Genomic DNA, 20,353 nt, shown 5'->3' with positions numbered 1-20,353 from the left:
CATGTCAATGTAAGATGGAATCCTGATGGTGGCTTACTCGGCCTTACTCTTGTCGCTGGATCTGAAGGTTCAGTCAACTTCGTCGTCTGGTCATCAGGGAGACCGGACCCTGTAGAGTGTGCAAACTGCTCAATTTTATATACAAGTGCTTTATGATCTGAAAATTGAGAGTTGCACCTTGAGTGGAGGCAGAGAAATATACAATCTCATGTGGAAACGCATGTTTGTCAAACTATGGTGGAGAGCATCCTCTATCCGCATTCTGCTGCACTAAATCACAAAGACCAAACTTGGCCACCTTCCTTCGCACCAGCTCAAATCTGACTGAGCTTTCAGATGCATGAGTGAGGAGAGACCCAAATGCGGTGTCGCTAATCAGTGACAATGCAACTCTGCAGCAACGCCTTCATCCGGTCGAAGAAAGGACGATGCCGATTCTGAAGGCTAGGCATCAATCCCAGCTCTCATTTTCCCACATCACGGGAGGTCGATTCTCCGCATGGATGGTAGCAGCCAATCCTTCCATGATCTCCATTGCGATCTCTGGTTCAGATCTGAGTCCGTCATTCAACAGACAGAGTAGATCGATCGGGGACTTGCGTGCCCTCAATCCTTCTATGAGTTTGTCCAGGATCAGCTCGCACAAGCCTGAGCCGCGGAGACCCGCTGCTATGAGCTGCTCTAAATGGGCCCAAGCAATCTCCCCAGCGTCTTTCTGCAACACGAAAGTGCCTTGGATTACCTTGCACATGTTTGTAAGGCAATACTTGTCGGCTGTGGCATAGCGGCTAATCAGAGCCGAAAGAGGCGGGTCGTAGTCACTAAGATTGGCGCAGCCGTTGTGAAAGACTGCAATATCGTCGAATATCTTCCCGGTGTAAAGATATTGAATGATCCACAGGACTTCTTTCGGATCGTCTTCTGGAAACTTGATGCAGGAGTCGACGCCCTCCTGAAAGCGCTTCCCATCCAGACATTTGGAGAAGTATTCGCATTGTGTCAAGATGGCTTTGTGGGCTGTGAGAACCATCTCCTGAGGACCGACAAGCAGTGTGATAAGAGGCGATCCGAAAGTCTCGAGGCCAGATTTTTCCGTCTCGGTAGGCTCCTCAGTTTCGTTGCTGAGCAATGTGTCAGTCAAAATTCCCATTCACCCTCTGATGTGCTTCAAGACCTACACCTTCAATGTGACGAACGGTTCTCAGCAATGCTAGCTGCCGACGTCGACTGAGTGTCAGTGGTGTCAGCCATGATTGTCGCAGTGCTGGAGACTGGGTTTATAGAGAGAGCTCAGCGAAGGAATGATAAGAGACGAGGATGAAGGAGCAGAGACGTTGGAAATTTCTGTGGCAGGAGAACGACAAATCCAGGTTTGAATATCGATCAATTTATGTAGGTGCGGCTTGGAAAGTATCGTCACTCTCTTCAGCCGCCAAGAGATGGTTGACTTCACTATAATTGAAGAATGAGTGATATCAAGCCATATATGTGAAGTGAGATTGAATTCACAAGCAGAAAAGAGCAAGGGGTGAAGAGCAAGCAGAGCAATATGGTCTCATACCCACCACAAGCCATCAAGGCATCAATCTACTTTGTTTGCCTCTCGCTCGATGAGCACGGGTACTTCCAGCGTGACAGTTGTCGAAATGAGCAGAACCTATGGCCCTTGAGACATCCCAACATACTGTCCATCCGTTTCTTTGCCAAGCTGTGCCAGATTCAGCTCGAGGGCTGGAACTAAGATGAATAGTACCCCGGAGGTTTCATGCCATCGGAGCAGGATTGATATTGCCGTCGTCACAGTCTTGTTTGCCATCACTTGCCAGTTTGAGAGCAAAGCTGCGAAAGGCCGCCACTACGTGTCGACCGAAGTCAGAAGGGTCTATTGACCAGAAGCCTGATCACTACTGGATTGCAGTGTACAGGAGTCAATATAGCAATATCGGATACCGGAGGAAGTAGCACGCCTCTTGGATCAGGCGAGGAGACGACAAAATCAAGGAAAAGGTATGTTTTCATTCTTGAGGAGCAAGTATCAATCTGTGAGCTCTGATACCTTCGTTCTTGGCTGCCTTGCCAACGTATCTCTCAGCTCTGGTATCGTCATTGTGCTTCATTCCGTGATAGCTCTCATTCTTCCATGACAGCTCTGGCTCGCAGATGAAAGACCGTTACAACCGACTCCTCTGCACAAGATCCCATTCGTCATGATATGGCGTCTGACCTATACCCATGAAACTCCCTCAGCCCAAGAAACTGGCGATCTGGCGATGAGCCCCAACAGGTCGCACACGCAATCGGGGATATCACGCAGGGCCCTCATGAAATCAGGATAGTTCGAACCGAAGACGTCCCAGCCGCGACGTTGGATCTCGTTCGCAATCGTTTTGAGAATTGCCTTTCGGAGAGGCCAGTGATCAAAAGAATCACTGAGCTGATAGATGTGGCGCGACGACGGCTCTCCATTGAAATAGATCGTGGGCATCATTATCACGATCTTGTCGGCCAGGTCGGTGATATCCATCTTCCGCGAAGATATAGGCATCGACGAGTCCATCAACAATATCTGAAGCCAGATCATCGCAAATTCCCGTCTGGGCGATGTCGTAAGCAATCTTGCCGGTATAGAGCCAATAAATGGCCAGGATCCAGCTCGTTTTTGTGCGCGTGGACACAGTAGCCTCCAATTTGCCATGTTTTCGGGTTACATTCCTTTCGACAGCTGCCGAGAGTGTTGGGTATCGTTTCAGCAAGTCTTGGTGAACACATAGGCCGTCTTTCTCGTTTTCGACATAGATCGTGACCATCTCTGAGAGATACGGCAAGCTTTACGGCAAAGATTCAGTTTCAACCCAGCCTAAATGATATCATTTCAGTGTCTTCTCACCTCTCTGCAGTCAAGACCATCACTGCAGCCTGAGCTAGCTGTATTCTGATCGTAGAAATGGCAATTGTTGTTGAGGATTGTTAGAGGCTTGAGGTTTGTTGAAGAGTGTCTCAATGTAGAGACCATGAGTTTTGGGTTGGGAGAAGAGGAGGATGAAGAGGAAGAGGAAGAGGAAGGAAAAGAACAAGATCGGCTGCACCATACCAACGCAGTCAAAGAGATAGCTTGGTCTGGAGAAAGAGTCCGCCAAACCTTGAATCAATGAGGTGTTGGTCCTTTCTGTTTGATTCCGCTGCGCGTTCACACTTGTTTCACTTTCAATTCACATACCACCTCATCCGCATTAAGGCTCCACAGAGCCATGTATCTATGAAAACGCATATCAGTGCCATTCAGCCACGTTTTGAAAAAATGTTGATCCAGAAAGACATCAGTTCAAGAGAGACTTGACCTTGACCCCATATTAAGATCTGCTGTCCAAACACGGTTAGTTTATCCTAGATTATTTCCTTTTCAGGACTAGTGGCAAGTATAATTGGACAGCTGTGGATCTGACAAGGCTGAGATTCAAGGAGTAGATCCCCTCCTCTCTTCCTCTCTCCAAGCAACATCAGCAAAAGCAAACAAGACATTCCAGATTTCAGGTCTACAGAGAATAGTAAAAGTTCAGTTATCAGAAGATCTGGCAACTCCTCAACGTTGCTGTTTGTCTGAGCAGTAGTTGTGGCTAAGCTAATCAGTGAAATCCTCCAGAGTCCAGAGATATCCTTCTCATTGTTGACCTTCCAGAGACATCCCGCACAGACAACAACATTGTCCCCCTCCTGCCGCAGCAATGACGACCTCAAGAAAGCGAGCCCCAATCTCCAGGAAACATGCTACCAGTATCATATGTTCTGCCATGGTGGTACAACACAGGGCCTTTGCTTGGGCGGCGGGTGCCCGCTATAGATATAAGAAGCATCGGTATGTGAGAATACAGAATACTCCTGTGGCAACAAGATGGGACACAAGAGAAGCTCTCGTCAGACATATAAACATATACTTGTCAACGCTGGTGTCACCATCGCTCACAGCAAATGCAATGTCAAACATAACAGGCCATAAGAGCAATCCATCAAAGCAAGCTGTTTGGGCCGTCGATTCCCGAAGAAGACTCTACAGACGTGTCAGACTCTACTGTACGCAAGCATAGCAATGTTCCAAAGCAAACAGCAATGATGGGTCAGATGTTCAGTTTGTGCAGATGACCATTGATCAGACAGAACCTGCCCATAGAGTGGCTGACCAAAGGCGATACCATAGTCAGCAGTGCTGCGAAGCTATCGTTTTACCTCATCAACAGAACCGTCAAATTCCTTTTTTGGTCATCCATGATTCCGAACCCACTTCCAACCCTGCTCCTGTTGACATTAGGGGGAATAATTTGTACATCAGTAGGCAGCAGTAGCCTCATCATCGCTATCGATCTGATGCGGACTACCCCTAAACCGTGCTCTTTTGATAGTATTCGCATCGCCTTTGGATCCGCCCGTAGCAAGCGGCCGAGGACCCGACGGTTTTCGTCCCTGGCCTTGAGGCGACCGCAGCGCTGCCACTGGAGACTAGTTTTATTGTCAGTATATCATAGTCCACCTGGAGAATAGGTGAATCATACCTTATCAAGTGCGGGACTCCCGGCCCTCGCAGCAGCTACATGGTCGACGTAGGTCGATTGTCTCTGTGATTGAGGTGGACTCATGAGGACCTTGGGAGGACGCTGAGGTACTAGGGGCTCGTCGTTGAGGACTTTGGGGGGACGAGGTGGTCCTTGAGAATTTCCGGAGCGAAGGCTCCTGTTGTCGTGATGCATGCGCTGTCCACCGGAAAAGTCAACGTCTGAAACCGGGCTCAGCGGATCTCCGTAGCCCGCATCGGCGGTATTCGTATTATGCTGAGCTGAATGATTGTCCCACTGGGATGAGATCTGTGAGGTGGGTGACAACTGATCATTATAGTTCTGGGCTTCCGACTCTAAGCGAGATTGGAAACGGCCAGTTGGGCCTTGTCTCGGTTGAGGATGTTGGAGGTTGACACTGTTCCGATGAGCTTGATACTTTGGATTATCGGAGACCTGGCTGGGGATCAAAGGCGACGGCGGCCGGTCCTGTTCACCATGGTATGCATCCTCATCGGAAGATGCGTTTGATCGAACACCTTCGTCGACGTGGGGGTCATGCTCGTGCTCGTGCTCGTAGTCATACTCGCCAAAATTGGATCCTGAGTAGGGCTGAATGCGATGTGTGCTATTCCGATAGTTGTCAGCGGACGATGTGGTGGTCTTGGACCATCGAGACACCATCTTCGGCAGCAAAGAGGCCGCAAAAGACTTGTGCTTTCGTCCAGATCCCTCCCCTGATAGTCGAGGGGTGTTTTCATTGCTCAACGAGCCCATGTTGTGGTCGTGCGGTCGAGGCGGAGTGTTGAGTGGTACAGAATCACCTCGAACATGTCGGCTTCCATCAGTCCCGAGGGGATTCGTCGCTGGTGTATGACCGGAAGCTCGGACATTTCCTGCAGATGTTTCCCCAAGATCCTGAGCATATTCATCGTAGTCCTCATCGCCCTCCATTACTGTGCTGACCCGGTTTCCAGAACCTCGCTGGAGACTATAGTTGCGATGATCTGCCTGGCGCGAAGAATTGTTGGAAAAGAATCCAGATCGGTCCCCAGTAGATGAAGTGCCAGCTTGACCTTCAGGCTCATAGCCAGTATCTGTCGGAGCTCGTGCAATATCCGCAGATGTCATACTGGTGGATCGTGGTTGTTCCTGTACATTGACTGTATTTTGCAGTACCCGAAGGCCTTCCACTTCATCGAGTAGACGGATTAACATGCCTTCAATGTTGTGCAACTCCTGGGTATTTTTGGTACCAAGTCCTCGAAGAGCTCGGTGGAAGACATTGCGGCGTTTCGAAGGCAGGTCTTCCTCAGATGCTGCCGACCGTGCTGGACGTACTGTGGATGCTGTCGGTTGTGGTCGAGGGCCCCCAACAATCTTCTGCGTCCTCTCGTGCTGTTTCCCTGACGCATCTATGATTGCCTCGTCTTGTTTCGCAATAAAACTCTTCATGTCCTCAAAGGAATTACGCATCTCTGCAGCGCTGCGCACCAAAGTCACCAGGATCTCCGTGTCTCGAGCATTTCGCTGGGCATCACGGACAGTCAAATGATCCATGAGAGCCACGATATCTTTCGATTGAATGTGGTCACGGCCTCGGCCAGTTGCGCTATCATACATTGGCGACAGGCCATGCGATAGACCACTTACATACTGGTCACGCTGAGTCGTGAACGGGTCTTCCCCCAAATCATCGTGATCAATGGATGGATCGGGAGTGAAGCGGTCGTTTTGTGCACCGGGACCCTGTGAGTAGAGGCCGGGGGAACGAGCATTGGCTGCCGTCTCGTAGCCTTCATCTTTGGCACCCGGGGGCGTCGCCATAGGTTGCGGTTTCATGTAATGGTCCCGCTTGGGGTCCACCTCGTGCTCGCGGTTGATCGACAAGGCTTCCGGTACCAGATCGGCGCTGGCGGACCCTATGTCGCGACTCACAAGAGGAATTTTGAGATCGGCTTGCGACCGTGGAGGTGTTGGATCGTAGGGCCAATGGTCAGTGTTGCCTTCAGTGAGTCCACCAATTGGTCCTCGTATGATGGATGGGTTTGTGGTGATATCAGATTCGGGCGAGCGTTCAGCCTGGGTATCAACAACATCCCCGGACGGAATTTGAGTTGAGTGAATGGATCTGGGAGATCTGTCGTCCATCTGTTCCGCAGATCGAAGCCGGGGGAGTGGTGAGGGAGCCATCGCACGCTGTCCTGCAGGCGAGAATCTCTCGCTTTGACTATCACGGGAGATCTGATGTTTCAGCGGGCTGCCACTGTGTCGGCTCTCATAGTCACGTTGAAAAAGGCGCGGGCTTCGGGCGCTGCCGGCCCCCATAGAATCTGTCTGACTCAAATGTGAGGATCCAGCGCTGTGGACGTCGACCACGGACGGATCGCAAAGGGACGCAACAGCAGATTCAATACCAGAAGGTGCATTCGCGTATTCTGCAGTAGCTCTCGATGCCTGGGCGACTTGTTGTCCTGCTGTAACTTTGTCAATGTATGGTGAATCACGATAGCTTTCGTTTTCGAGGTGTTGCTCGTCGAAAACTGCTTCGGGGTCCAGTTGTCGGGGAGAGCCTTTAGGGGATCTACCGTGGTGAGCCATTATCACGCTGCGATTCTCCAAGCTAAAGCCGTGTGGTCGTCTTGACCGGGCCAAGTCGGTGCTTGGTGCTGAGGATATTGAAGAGATGGAGACCTGGTCGTCCATCTGTGGATTCTTTTTAAAAGAAGCCATCGACTCCGAGCTTCGTTGTTGCATGAGAGAATTGCGATTGGGTTCCGTCGTAGTGTAGCTGGCGACACTCTGGATTGGACTTAGACCACGTCTGATAGGGTGTTGTTTATGAAGGTTTCTTTCGTAGGCTCGAGCTCTCTCTGGGTCTGTCAACGCAGCAAACCCATGAGTGGTGAAGTCGATCTCATCGTGATGCGACTGCTCTTCATCCTCTCCGTAACGCATGTCCTGTTTGGAGAGATCATGAGCTGATAAGTCATGTTCCGAGAAGTTGCCGTGGTATGTTCCAAGCCCTCGCTTCAAATCTACAGAATTTTGCGTGGGCGTATGAGATCCAGAGTGATGGCCTTCGTTGGGAGACCCGCGTACCACTTCCTGGACCTCGCGTTGGGTGGAAGTCGTAACACCGCCATCGTTGGAAGACTGCAGAGAGCTTCGTGTCATGTCCGTACCGATCTCACTTATGAAAGGCATAGGAGGCACTTTGTGTTTTGAGAAAACATCATCCTTCTCTGCAATGCTTGTGGTACGACTGCTACGGCTCTTGCTCCTCCTCCTTCTGCGATGCTCTGAATACTCAAGACTCGAACCAGATTCATGTGACTTCAGCGCTGCAGCAGTCAGAGCGGCGCCTCCGAGTGCGGCAGCCGCGACATCTCTGGCATGATGATTCCTGGAGTTCCTGTGAGACCTCTTCTCGTCATGGAGGCTGCTAGTCTCGGACTGCCCGTAGCTCTGCTCGGATGCTGAGTCGTAGTCGGTCCGTTTAGGACGCCTGTGGCGGCGAGAAGACGTCGAGACCAACCCGGACTCCGATTCACGGCTCACACGACGCTTCGACTTGCTACCTGACGATCTGCGACGGGCTTTGTCTTCGTGGGAGATAGTGCTGGTGGAAATATCAGAAGGGTCGCTCGCCTTGTCAGGTCGGGAACGGTGAGAGTGCCTCTGGTCCCGTTTTATTTCGTTGAGTTCCGGGAGGATCAGACGTCGGATAGCATCTTCCACTGTTTGTAACAGTTTGGGATTATTTGTGATCGAAACATTGGATGCTCCTGAGCGGACTGAACGTTGGTCCATTGGTCCAGGTTCGGAGGATAAGTTAGATCCACTGACCAGGCTGGAGGCCGTGGCGCTAGGCATCGATTCATCGTCCACAGTTTTGGTGACGCGGATCCGGGGTTCGATGTTGACCGCGTCTAATTCTCTGGCACTGCTTCGACTTGAGCTGGACCGCTTTCCGCGGGTAGAGATCCTTGGTTTGTTGCTTAGTTTCTCAATGACTTTCTGCGTGATGCGCTCGTTGCTCAGGTTGCGATCAGCGTGGAGAATCGGAGGCTTTAATGTAGCGCCGTCGGATTGTAACTCTGTGGGGAAGCTTTCGCTCCGTGTAGACTTAGACATAGTGGCCGGTTGACTGGGTCCCAAGGAACTCTCCGCTGGCATAGAGGAGATATCTGAGCCTGGAATTATGTGTCCCAATTCCGGTGAGACGCTGCGACCAGATAATTCACTGCCGTCGTTGGGCAAGACCTCGATCTCAAGAGGAGCGACTGTGTCGAGGCGTCCAGCGGAATCCAAGGAGCTGATACTGCCTTCAATCAAGTTGTGCGCAAGGGTCTCGTTGCCTCCCAGAGGTATACGGTGTGTCAATGACGGTTGCCGCGCCAACTTGGTTTCTGTCACCAGTAGATGGCTTTCACCTTTATCCCTGCTCTTCCGAGATTTGGAAGGAGTGACACGAACCCGCAGACTGGGTCGCCTCTGGCCAGGATCAGGTCCCTTGCCTGCTTCGAAGTATTCGATCAGAAGAGAAGTCTGCGACTGTTGGCTGGATTTGGTGAGTTTGCCTAGCTTCTTTGGTTTATGCGAGGTTGTAATGGTAATGGGTCTTCCGTCTTCAGGTATTGTCTCCGAGGTCTTGTCACTCCGTCGTGAGAGATCCGTCCCGACGTCGGTGCTGAGTCCGGTCTCGTCGCTCGACCCCAACAATGAGTCGGTCGGCGCTGGCAGAATAGGTCGTCGACTGATAAAGCCCATTCTGCTGTAGCCCGTAAGTGCAGTAACTCATCGAGGCACGCGCCTAACACCTGGCGCGCGCAATTTGTTGTGTTGTGGTATTACCTCCCGTAAGGGTGTCTGGGATCCGACATCGTTGGAGGGACAGGAAACGGCCGGGTGGGAATTGTGGAGTAGTAAACAAAGGTAACAATTGCTCCAGAACTGCGCGCAGATATCGTCTTGCGGTGCCTCGCGAAGTTGCTGGTGACAGAGACGGGGGATCGGTGAGGTGTCAGGATTCGAGAGTGAATGATAGACTGGTCAGCCAGGGTGTGTGTGATTGCAGAATTATGAGGCTGGGAGTTGGTTGCTAAAAAGCCGCGGTGGAAGAGGCTGCGCTGATAGCACGTAATGATGATTCAGGACCATTAAAAAGGACAACGGGCAACGCTCAAGGGTATCTCAGCTCGAGGAACAGACTTTCAAGAGCAGACGCAAAGATTATGGTAAAGTAGAGAGAGAAGACGAGGCGAGGAGCGTTGATGGCGATGTACCAATGCCTCAAGGTGGGTGAGAGGTAAGATGGAGGAGAGGCAGTTTGTAGCAGCCAGACGAGACGATGATGGAAGGGCGCAGACAAGCTGCCAGTAGTAGAAGCATTACTAGTGATTAGCAGACGGCTACCAACAAGTTTTAGGGACTGTGGCTGCTGTGTCTTGGGGAAGGAGGCTCCCCATGGTCGCCCTGATCAAACCACTCTCCTCCTGATCCTCGGCCCCCAGCAGCTACTCTGTTCCCTCTTTTCCCTCTTTTCCACCTCGTCACTCGCTCCCAACCATTCATCGCCTCCCACTATGAGTGATACATGCCGTCCTAATATTCCATCAACAAAGACTACTGCACCTGAAGTCCGGTTGACTCCAGCCCTTCGTCGAATTATGGTTATCGGCCGGACAGCGGCAGTCCAAGCTCTATCTCAAGCACGTCCCCGACAGTGGCCATGTCTGCCGCAGGAGATCTCTGGGGATACTATGGGCATGGTCAGTGGGCAGTGGGCACACCACGAGCACAGATCTCACCTCCATGTTTTGCCGCTTCCCAACTCACTTAGAGCCGGGCCGCAGTTCACAGGCTGCGAGGAGTATTAGATCTCGTTCTATTTTCTCTTCATCGTCGCATAAGTCATGCTTGTCCTCGTCCGTTCCTGGTTTATCACTAATAATTGGCTAGACATTGCAGCTCCATGCTTGCAAAATCCCCTGTTGGCGATAGGCAACGAGCACCAATTGCTGGCACCCTGAACAAAATCCTCCGATTGTGCCCGCCCACATAGCTTGACCGCCTCTGTTGGTGCCCGACTATCCAAGAAATCCAGATGGGCTGGGTCGATTGACTCTATATACAAACAAGATCGGAGCCACTAGCACATGTAGGAAACCGGTTGGCTGGGCAAATGGTTCCCAGGCTACGGGCCATTGCCGCCATCCGCGAGCCCCCACTGTGATAGCGGCATTTTGTGGCATTTTGTGGCATTTTCAGACGGGGAGCCAGTCGAACCGTCGGGACAAATCCTGCCTTTGGAGGAGCATACTCTGTAAGGAGCCTTAGACCTCCCCAGACATCCTGTTGCACAGCGACCGGGGGACGGTGACACGCAGTTTCAGCAGAGCTTTTCGGCCACCCACTTCGTCAATGGCGAGCACGCATCTTGCGCTTGCCAACGCATCAACTTTGGAAAGGCGAATGGGTTCCCCTTCATCTACGATGCTTTTTCCGTTATCCTCTGGTCCTAGGGGTGTGTGCAGCTGTTGTACCACTGCTAGTACATCTTCCACCCACCTCGCTTACCATGCAACTTTTGCAGCCGTCATACCGTTGTACGTGCTTTACGGACGGCTTCTTGTCTGGCACGCTGCAAGAGATACGAGGCTGATGTGTACGCTTCCTATCGACCTCAATGAACATTGATGGTGTCGACACACCATCCTACGCCCTCGTCCCAGCTCTCGATATTGTCTGCACTGGCTTTCAACACATTGCTACTTGCTTTCGGCGAACCCATTCTCTAATATGTCTATCAGCTCATCAAGCCGTCGGATACTGAGCCCTGTATACTCATGCGCCGCCAGCTCCTCATTCTCATCATTGACCAACAGCACGGTAGCAGCCCCGGCTCTGCGCCCAGCTGCCATGTCGTCGATGCTATCTCCCACCATGATCAGGCCCGAACCCAGAACATGTCTTGCCAGGTCCAATGGATCTAGCTGTCCATCTTTGACCAGAGAAGCCATTGCAGTCGGGTCCTCGTCAATGTCTTGATCCAACCCCCAGCTTTGGGCGATTGTCCACAGACCTTCAGGACTGGGCTTTGGCTGGATCCCTTCTGTCTCGCGGGTGATGATGGGATGGAAATGTTCGCCGGGTAAGTGATTGTCGAGCAGGTGGTGCACCGGGGTAGGGAAGTTCCTGGTACACAGAGCTTTACGAATGCCGCGGCGGGTAAGATAGGCCATCAACTCTTTCAGACCTGGCTGAGGCCGCTGGGAAGTCATGGCGTGCCGCTCGATATCTCGGATCTTGGCCACCGCCCTAGCCTGGGGTGATGATGGCGGAGGATCAGGGTCATTCGTGGTGTGAGACAAGACTTCTTCCGATGGCGGGTCCGATGGGTTGGCTGGAGAGTGCGGTGCCTCTGTTGTCGCCTTTCCATCTCCCGACGGTTTCGTGTCTGGTTCGTCGGGCTCGTTGGAAAGAGATCGGATGTGGTCGAGGATGTCGACAGATCTGGGAATACCCAGGGCAGCGCGCATTTCTTTGAACATGTAGTTCTGCGGGAGACTGTATCCGACATCAGAAGATCATTAGTGACTGTTCATGCGCCGATGCAGTATTAATCGACAAAGGCCAGGAAGGACACCGATGCTGTCTGGCGGATCTTCGATCATCACATCCTGGCCAGCTACCTATAGCTAGCCAGGGGGTTACTTAGAGTGCTAGGCCTGTCCGTAACGTACCATAAAGTCCCATCCATGTCAAATATGATGCCCTTGATCTTGGGCAGATCCTGCCCATGCTTCGCATCCGGATTGAGCGGTGCAAACCGCCGCGGTTTGCGCGTCATGTCATGTTCCGGCGGCGTTGCTGGAATCCCTGCCGACATGGCTGAAGCTGTCGAAAACGGCTGCTGTTGCTGTTGCTGTGAGAGCAGCAGTGGACGTTGCACCGAGTACAGATATGGGTGTAGCGCTGGTCGCGACCACAGTTGTGGAATGTGTGGTCCTAGTATCTTCTGGGCCTGACGCCGCGTTGTAGTTCTGGTTGTGGTTCTGGTTCTGGTTCTGGTTCTGGTTCTGCGCGATGCAAAGAAAGAGAACGACCGATGATATGATCTCGCAGAATGGACGAGGGCACAAATATGTCGTATTTGGTGCAAGGATAATGGGAGTCCAGTGTTTCGCGAAGAAGCTGTGGTAGTAGAGGCGGAAGGTGAAGGTGAGGTCTCGAGCTCAGGAAAAGATTTCAACGGTAATGTTAATGCTGTGATGCCACGACGTGCGGGATTCGACTTGAACTTCGGTGTTGTTGGTCCGGGCAGGCTACTTAAAGATACTAGTATTGATCTTCTCATTTTCGAGCTTCGAGAGTAAGTGTCGACAGCATGGAATGTTCATGAGGCATGTTGTCACGGTTCAGGTGGAAACCTCATTCATTACCAGTGTGTTGGTGATAGCAATCTATGCGGCCGATGCGGACACGGCTGGACATGTTACCATCATGATGATGACATTCAAGTCGTAGACAGCAGCAACAACAAACAACGTCGCGCATCATTGTACCAGCGCCTTTATCATGAAGCACACTCATTCAACAGAGTATTCTAGTCGTGTATCAAGGTTGGTGATGGTGGTATATCTATCATCGGTGTCCCTTTTCTAAGGTAGATATCAACTCCCTCGGTCAACCCGCAAAAAGCGCCCTCCTCCGCGCAAGGAATGCCATGCCATGCCATGCTAAAGGGGGTATATCTCCTAGTAGTACAGGTGAATCGTGTCTTGCTTCGGATGCAAACGCATACTCTGCCAAAATACCAAAGAACACACGATGCTCCTTGCGCTCCAGCAACGAACGACCCGTGCACCCGCCTCGACAACGCCGAACGCGAGAAATCAGACTGCCATGTCTCTTGATGCAAGAAGAAGAGCAGCTTCAATACCGTCTCGTCCCCTCCGCTTCCTCGAGTGCTTCTTGGGCTTCTCGCTCGGCACGTTCTTCCTCGTCTTCAACGGGTGCGGTGAAGAATTCATGCTGTAATGCTTCCTTGGCCGACAACCGTTTGTTGGCATCGAGTTCGAGAAGACCTTGGAGGAACGACACCGCTTGAGCCTCGCCTGCGCGCAGAGACTCGTGGTCCTTCTCACGACAGCTGGCCCAGATGATGATCTTGTCCAGGGTAAATCCACGCTCGCCGATGGTTTCTATGTTCGTCTCGAATAGTTGGCCGTGCATGGCGGCTACCGCCTGCATCTTCTTTCTGCCGAAGATCGAGGCCATCTCGATCATGGCGTCGACGTCGTCGGCGCTGTTGAAGAAGGGGAATCGCCTGGCCAGGAGCGTGAGAAGGATGACACCGGCCGACCAGATGTCGATCTTCGTCGTTTGTGACGTGCACTTGAGTAGGACTTCTGGTGCGCGAAACCCACGCGTGCCTGCTCGATTCGCCCTTCGTGAAGGTCGGCTGTCTGACTTTGGGTACCCCGTAGATATCAGGTCAGGCTGGGTCTGCAGGACCTGCACCGCGAACGAATTGAGGAACTTTTCTCGCCGTCTCTCCTTTGCCTCGGTGCATAGACATGGCTGCCAGTCGGTACCTTGCCGTTCGGCGAGCCCAAAGTCCACCAAGACACCCTCTCTCCTGGAATGGTCGTAGAGGAAGTTCGTCGGCTTGATGTCCCGATGCAGAATGCCGGCCTTGTGCACATGCCAAAGACCGTTGAAAAGGCTTCTGAAATAATGGCGCATGTCGTTGACCAGAAAGTCCCGATAGTAGAGGCGGAAATCCAAGTGTCTGAAGTACGGCAACACGGCGACAACCTGGTCGAGGTGTCGGAATGCCGTGAGCAGAGGACAGATGTATGGCGAGTCGCGTAACTCGTGTAGGAGTTCCAGTTCATTCAGGATGCGATGCGGCGAGGACGTCACGTAGATCTTCTTCAGAGCCACCATTTGCGGCTTGCGTCGCGACCTCCGAGCCATGCCAACCGCCGCATTTGTTTTCCGTCTCTTGGATGGTGGCATGTCCGGGTTGGAGTCGTCCGCAGGTTCGACATTCTCGTCAGGGCCATCGATCTCGTCCGGCTGGGGGAGTTGTTCGGCTTTGTAGACGGTCGAGAATGTACCTGGAAAGAAGAAATCAGCAACGGTGTCATAGTGAAGGGACGGCAGAGGGGACTGTATCACCTTCGCCAATGCGGTTGATGAGTCTGTATCTCTGCGAGATACCCTTGAAGTTCTCCTCCAGTTTGCGCATGTCCTCCACCACACTCTCGTCAATGTCATCCTCACTGTCCTCCGACTCTTCAGAGTAGCAGGAGCCCTCGACAGAGTCTTCTTCCTCAGAGTGTGGGGGAACCATCTCTTTCGTGGCGGACTTGTCCAATCGACGTGTCTCGCGGAGGGAGACGTCTTCGTCCTCGTGGATGGCAATGGCGGTGGCAGGATGTCCCATGTCGTGTCTCGGCCTCTTGCCCGGGATGACTGCAGCCTTCCCTGTCGCGGCCCGCTGTGCCTCCGCAGCACGACGCGCAGCTTCTCGAAGGGGTCTATTTCTCGGGTCGGGGGGGCTCAGAACAACATGTCTGGGAGTGCGTGAAGTGTTGGGGGTCTGCGACGTCTTTGAGGTCTTTGAGTTCTTTGTTGTCTTCTGCTCGCTCTGTTTTGGTGCCAGGCCCTTGAGAAGGCCTTTGGCGGTCTTTGCCAATTTCATGGCTCGAGTTCGAGTTGTTTGTAGTGGGGCCAATTGACTTGTTGACTGCATCGGGAAATGTCAACAATCCCAAGGCTGTTGCCCAATTACCAATTACCACGCGTGCGCAGGCCAGGTCGCTGTCAGGTCGCAGCCAGGTCGAAGAATCGAATCTGTGCGTCGTCGTTCTCACTGTTCTTGTCGTCAACGAAGTATTTGGGATCTGTTGTTGGGTCACTTGGTGTTGCAAGAGTGTTGACGCTGTATTGAGCGTTTGTGCAGAACTTCACCGCACCCTGTCTCTCTGTCGACCAGCAAGCAATCGATGAGCGGTACCTCAATCACTGCACCTGCGATCACGCCCCATCAACAACATCGGCAACATGGAAGACCAGGTCGACTTCGACATCAATGAGGCCGTCAAGCTGTATCTAAGCGATTCAGCCACCATTCCCACCCCAGACGCGAACCCAGAACTTCAGGACTGCGAGAATGACCCCGACAGTCTTACACCCTCTCTTGTCAGCCATGTGTTGGACCCGATGGTGGATTTGATCGCAGAGAACCCGGAGGGATTAATGAGAAGTTCGACCTTCGATACACTACAGTTTCTGTTAAAGTGCGCACCCTTGTCCCCATTTTCAACAATCAGGTATACCCAGGAACCGCAAGCTGAACTATCTCGTTGTTTTAGACAGTCTTTCCTGCTCTCGCCGCAGTCCTTGAGCAAGATCCTACACCTAATTGTTTCAGGCCTAGCAACTACTGCAGATGTCGCCGGCCATGACATCGAAAACGATGAGCAAGATACGCTGCCGCACCACAAGCGACTGCTGGAGATGTACGCATTTCTCCTCCAGTGGTCCATCTCTTCCGTCGAAGCCAAAGCCCTCGAAAAGTCTGCCACAGCCCCGGCGCGAAGAGGAGGAAAAGGTGCAAAGGCAAAATCCGCGGCAAAAGATGACGCTTGGGATTCTTCCAGTCAAATCCAGGGCGCAATGGATGTGATGTGTCGAGTGATGAAGCTCAAGTTGAATCGGATATTCCAGACAACCTCCGACCGGGACACCTTCATCAACCTCTTCACCCGATCCGTTTACCTGATTATGGAGAGCGAGGCACGGGTCAAAATTACTGCAGTCCGCATGTTCTGCTTCAAGGTGCTCTGCGTGGCCGTTAAGCATCACGGCCATGCCCTGGGAGCTCAGACGTCCATCGTCCAGAATCTCACATACTTCGAGCATTTGTCAGAACCAATGGCCGAGTTTCTGCACATCTTATCGGAGCAATATGACCATCATCAACTCTCTGTCGACATCCTACGGGAGTTGGCAGCCAAGGAATTCAGCCAGAGTGACACCAAAGGACCGAAATCGGTTTCTTCGTTCATTGTCAAGCTGTCGGAATTGGAGCCTCGTCTGGTCATCAAAGAAATGGGCATGCTGGCCAAATTCCTCGACAGCGAATCCCACGTACTACGATGCGCTGTGATAGAGGTTTGTGGAAATCTGCTTGCCGACCTAAGCAAACAGGAAGACAAGACGGAAACGATCAAAATCCAGATCAATGCGTTCTTCGACACACTAGAACAACGTTTTCTCGACACAGCCCCATTCTGCAGGGTTCGTGCGATCCAAGTCTTTACAAAGATTTGTGATTTGGAGCAGAAGTTTCCGAAGCGAAGGCAGAATGCTGCCGAGCTGGCAATGCAGAGTCTCCAGGATAAGAGCAGCAACGTACGACGTAACGCCATCAAGCTGCTCAAAAAGCTCGTTTCTTCCCATCCTTTCAGTCTGATGCACGGTGGGACCCTTGCACACAAAGAATGGGTGGACAGATTGGAAGCGGTGGAAGCTCAACTGGATGCCCTGAAGCCGCCCCCGGACTCCCCCGGACTGGCGCATATTGCCTCTGGGGAGGAGAGAGTGGACACCGAGTTGCTGGACGAGGCTACCCAGGCCGAAGTCCCCCACGAGATGACGGAAGAAGAGCAGATTGCGGCAGTGAAGAAAGCCGAGGAAGAGGCAGCTACATCTGAGGTCCTGGGGAAACTTCAACTGACTCGGAAATACTATCTTGAGGCATTGAAGTTCATCGAGGTGGTGCACGACGCTTCAGAAATTGCGGTCCAGTTGTTGTCCTCGCCCAACAAGGCAGAAGTCATTGATGTGATGGATTACTTTGTCACGATTGACGCCTTCAAGGTGGAAACGGCTCGAAAGGGTATCCGGCGAATGTTGCGGTTGATCTGGACCAAAGGCAACAGTGACGAAGGCAAAGGCGTTCAAACCCACCTCATCGACAACTACAAAGGTCTCTTCTTCGACGCTCCCGACATCTTCAGCGCCAACGACGCTGCAAATTTTGTTGCCAGAAATATGATCAGTCTGACATTCGGCGCTACTCCCGCCGAGTTGACCTCTCTTGAGCAGCTGTTAAGCACCATGTTCAAAGCGGGCCATATCTCTGAAGTGGTAGTGGCGAAATTGTGGCAGGTCTACGGCGTGAACAAGGCCATCTCGAAGGCTCAGCGAAGGGGTGCCATCATTGTACTTGGAATGATAGCTCTGGCCAGTCCTGAAGTCGTTGTCAAAGAGCTCGACACAATGTTGAGGGTAGGCCTGGGCCAGCTTGGAAGGCAAGATTTTGTCCTTGCCAAATTCACCTGTGTTGCTCTCCGTCGCATGATACCTCCGGCGAAGAAGGCACATGAGAAGACCGCATCAGTCGGCCTGTCAAGGATGTCCAACAATCACGAGGTGTTGCGGATGCTGGCTTCCATCCTGTTGACAACCTCACCCAGCAAGGAATGGTATGGAATGGCAGAACAAGCTATTAGTGCCATCTACATTCTCTCAGACCATCCAGATGTTCTGTGCTCTGAAGTGCTGCGACAGAAAACTCGACTGGTATTCCAACAGACGAAGGACCTCTCTTCGTTGTCGCGACCATCATCGCCAGAACCGGATGCAATGGACGTGGACGAAGAAGGAGTTGCACCGAATCCGGAAACCGAGCCAGAGGCACAGGAACAATCACAGTCGCCGGCGCAGCAGACGCTTGAGAAACCATCGATTGCTTTATCGCAACTCCTGTTTACCGTGGGACACATCGCCATCAAGCAGATTGTGCATCTGGAATTGTGTGAATTGGACTTCAAGCGACGGAAACATGACCAAGAGAAGAACAAGTCAATCGCCAACCCTTCGCCGGATAAATCCATGGGCCCTACACCGGCTCGAAGGAAGAAGACGGCGGCGGAAGAAGTGCTGGCGGAAAAGCAGAAAGAGGAAGAAAAGGACGAGCTGGATCTCATCGGCGGCACGACCGAAGATGACTTTACCGAAGCAGTCGCACACATTCGAGAGCGCGAGCTTCTCTACGGCCCAAACTCGTTACTGGCAAACTTCGGACCTCTGGTGACAGAGATCTGTGCCAACAATGCAGCGTACAAGGACCGAAACCTCCAAGCACAGGCCACACTGTGTCTGGCCAAACTCATGTGCGTGAGCAGCGAGTATTGTGAGAAGAATCTACCTCTTCTCATCACCATCCTCGAACGGTCCACCGACCCTATCGTGCGTTCCAACGCGGTCATAGCATTGGGTGACATGGCGGTGTGCTTCAATCACCTCATCGACGAAAACACCGACTTCCTCTACCGCCGTCTCAACGATGGAGACGAAAGCGTCAAGCGCACCTGCTTGATGACATTGACATTCTTGATTCTGGCCGGCCAAGTCAAAGTGAAGGGCCAGCTGGGCGAGATGGCCAAGTGTCTAGAAGACGCCGACAAGAAAATCGCCGACCTCGCACGCATGTTCTTCACCGAACTAGCCACCAAGGACAACGCCGTATATAACCAGTTCGTAGACATGTTCAGTGTTCTCACCCAGGAAGGTCCCTTGGATGGCGGTGTCATGGAAGAGGAAGCCGTCAAGAGAATCCTCAAGTTCTTGTGCGGATTCATTGAAAAGGTATGTTTCATTGGACCTTTTTTTCCCCGCCATTTCTTCATTTGCTTGACTTCGGATCATCCATCGAGGTCAAGTCATGCTTTGACATGGCTGCTTTTCTTTGTTCTTTTCGCTTTGACCACGCTCGCTGGGAGAACATTCGTACTGATATTCTTCTTTCTTACAGGACAAACATGCCAAAAACCTCGCCGAGAAACTTGCAGCTCGACTTGGCCGATGTGTCAGCAAACGACAATGGGACGATACAGCGTACGCGCTGTCGCTGCTGCAGCATAAGAATGAGGAAATCGCGAAGAAACTGAGCGAAGGGTACAGAGTCGTGGAGACGGAGGCATAGTCAGATCAGCTTCATGTCTTTTTCTCTCTTCTCTCCCCAGCGCACGACTTTCCTTCCCACCACTAGATTGTGGGGACAAGGAATGGATTTGTTGAAGATGTGGTTGTACGCTAGTTCATGATGACTTAACTCGACTCGGGCCCCATACCCACGGATGGTTGATCAGCGGTTGTTCCTTTCCAGCATGATACCTTCTGGCTATTTGATGTTTGATGTCGATTATGAGGTTAAGGTGTTCTGGGAGTCGGGGCACGAGACTGACGGGCAGGAAGGAGCCACAAGTCACTGGCGTCTTCCTGGAGGCTAGAGTCGTGACTTTTCAAGTCAAAGAGTATTTGAAGTTTCAAGCTTTTGTGTAATGTTTTGCACGAATGAAACATCCTGTACAGGCCTGTTGACGCATGTATCATGAAGAGGTTCTCCTTTCGTTCTTCTGATGAGGCCATTCGTGGTATGCTAGTAGCCAGATATATATCCGTAAATCGTTACCTCCTGTCACACGCACAGGGAGTCTCGACACACCACACCACACCACCTATTGGACCGAAAAATTCATATCCAAACATGTATGAGCGCCGACGAAATTCCCCAGATGTGATATAGTAGTTACTAAACGACACATCAGAACTGATGAAAGTCTTTTCTTCTCCTTCTCCAGCTCCTCCCCTTTGGACCAACAGTTAAGGTAAGCCACCATCTGTGTGTGGGACTTTTGGCCAACGTCAATCATCAGCAGCCCCTTCAGGTTTATTGTTACTGCGAAATATCCGGTCAAAGTTGAACGAAAAATGTCGGATTT

General features: G+C 52.0%; 5 protein-coding genes across 5 annotated transcripts; 1 reads left to right on the top strand and 4 right to left on the bottom strand.

Annotated features, from left to right (window-relative positions):
* Positions 1-451: 451 nt before the first annotated feature.
* A1O1_00836 (uncharacterized protein) lies at positions 452-1,816 on the bottom strand (the record flags this gene model as incomplete). Its single annotated transcript, XM_007721752.1, has 2 exons — positions 452-1,121; positions 1,686-1,816. 2 exons carry the CDS (start codon positions 1,814-1,816, stop codon positions 452-454), a joined length of 801 nt encoding a protein of 266 aa, XP_007719942.1.
* Positions 1,817-4,320: 2,504 nt separating this feature from the next.
* A1O1_00835 (uncharacterized protein) lies at positions 4,321-9,317 on the bottom strand (the record flags this gene model as incomplete). Its single annotated transcript, XM_007721751.1, has 2 exons — positions 4,321-4,491; positions 4,545-9,317. 2 exons carry the CDS (start codon positions 9,315-9,317, stop codon positions 4,321-4,323), a joined length of 4,944 nt encoding a protein of 1,647 aa, XP_007719941.1.
* Positions 9,318-11,317: 2,000 nt separating this feature from the next.
* A1O1_00834 (uncharacterized protein) lies at positions 11,318-12,438 on the bottom strand (the record flags this gene model as incomplete). Its single annotated transcript, XM_007721750.1, has 2 exons — positions 11,318-12,116; positions 12,293-12,438. The coding sequence occupies 2 exons, from the start codon at positions 12,436-12,438 to the stop codon at positions 11,318-11,320; spliced, it is 945 nt and encodes a 314-aa protein (XP_007719940.1).
* Positions 12,439-13,484: 1,046 nt separating this feature from the next.
* Positions 13,485-15,261, bottom strand: A1O1_00833 (CDC7 protein kinase; the record flags this gene model as incomplete). The annotated part of the gene is made up of 2 exons (XM_007721749.1): positions 13,485-14,674; positions 14,736-15,261. The coding sequence occupies 2 exons, from the start codon at positions 15,259-15,261 to the stop codon at positions 13,485-13,487; spliced, it is 1,716 nt and encodes a 571-aa protein (XP_007719939.1).
* A 362-nt stretch (positions 15,262-15,623) lies between these two features.
* On the top strand, positions 15,624-19,554 carry A1O1_00832 (condensin complex subunit 1; the record flags this gene model as incomplete). The annotated part of the gene is made up of 2 exons (XM_007721748.1): positions 15,624-19,217; positions 19,384-19,554. 2 exons carry the CDS (start codon positions 15,624-15,626, stop codon positions 19,552-19,554), a joined length of 3,765 nt encoding a protein of 1,254 aa, XP_007719938.1.
* Between the last annotated feature and the right edge of the window lie 799 nt (positions 19,555-20,353).

The sequence above is a fragment of the Capronia coronata genome, assembly GCF_000585585.1.
Source record: "Capronia coronata CBS 617.96 chromosome Unknown acBCG-supercont1.1, whole genome shotgun sequence".
Lineage (NCBI taxonomy): Eukaryota > Fungi > Ascomycota > Eurotiomycetes > Chaetothyriales > Herpotrichiellaceae > Capronia > Capronia coronata.
The sequence above is the reverse complement of the archived record's forward strand: the minus strand, read 5'-3'. Positions and strand labels throughout refer to the sequence as shown.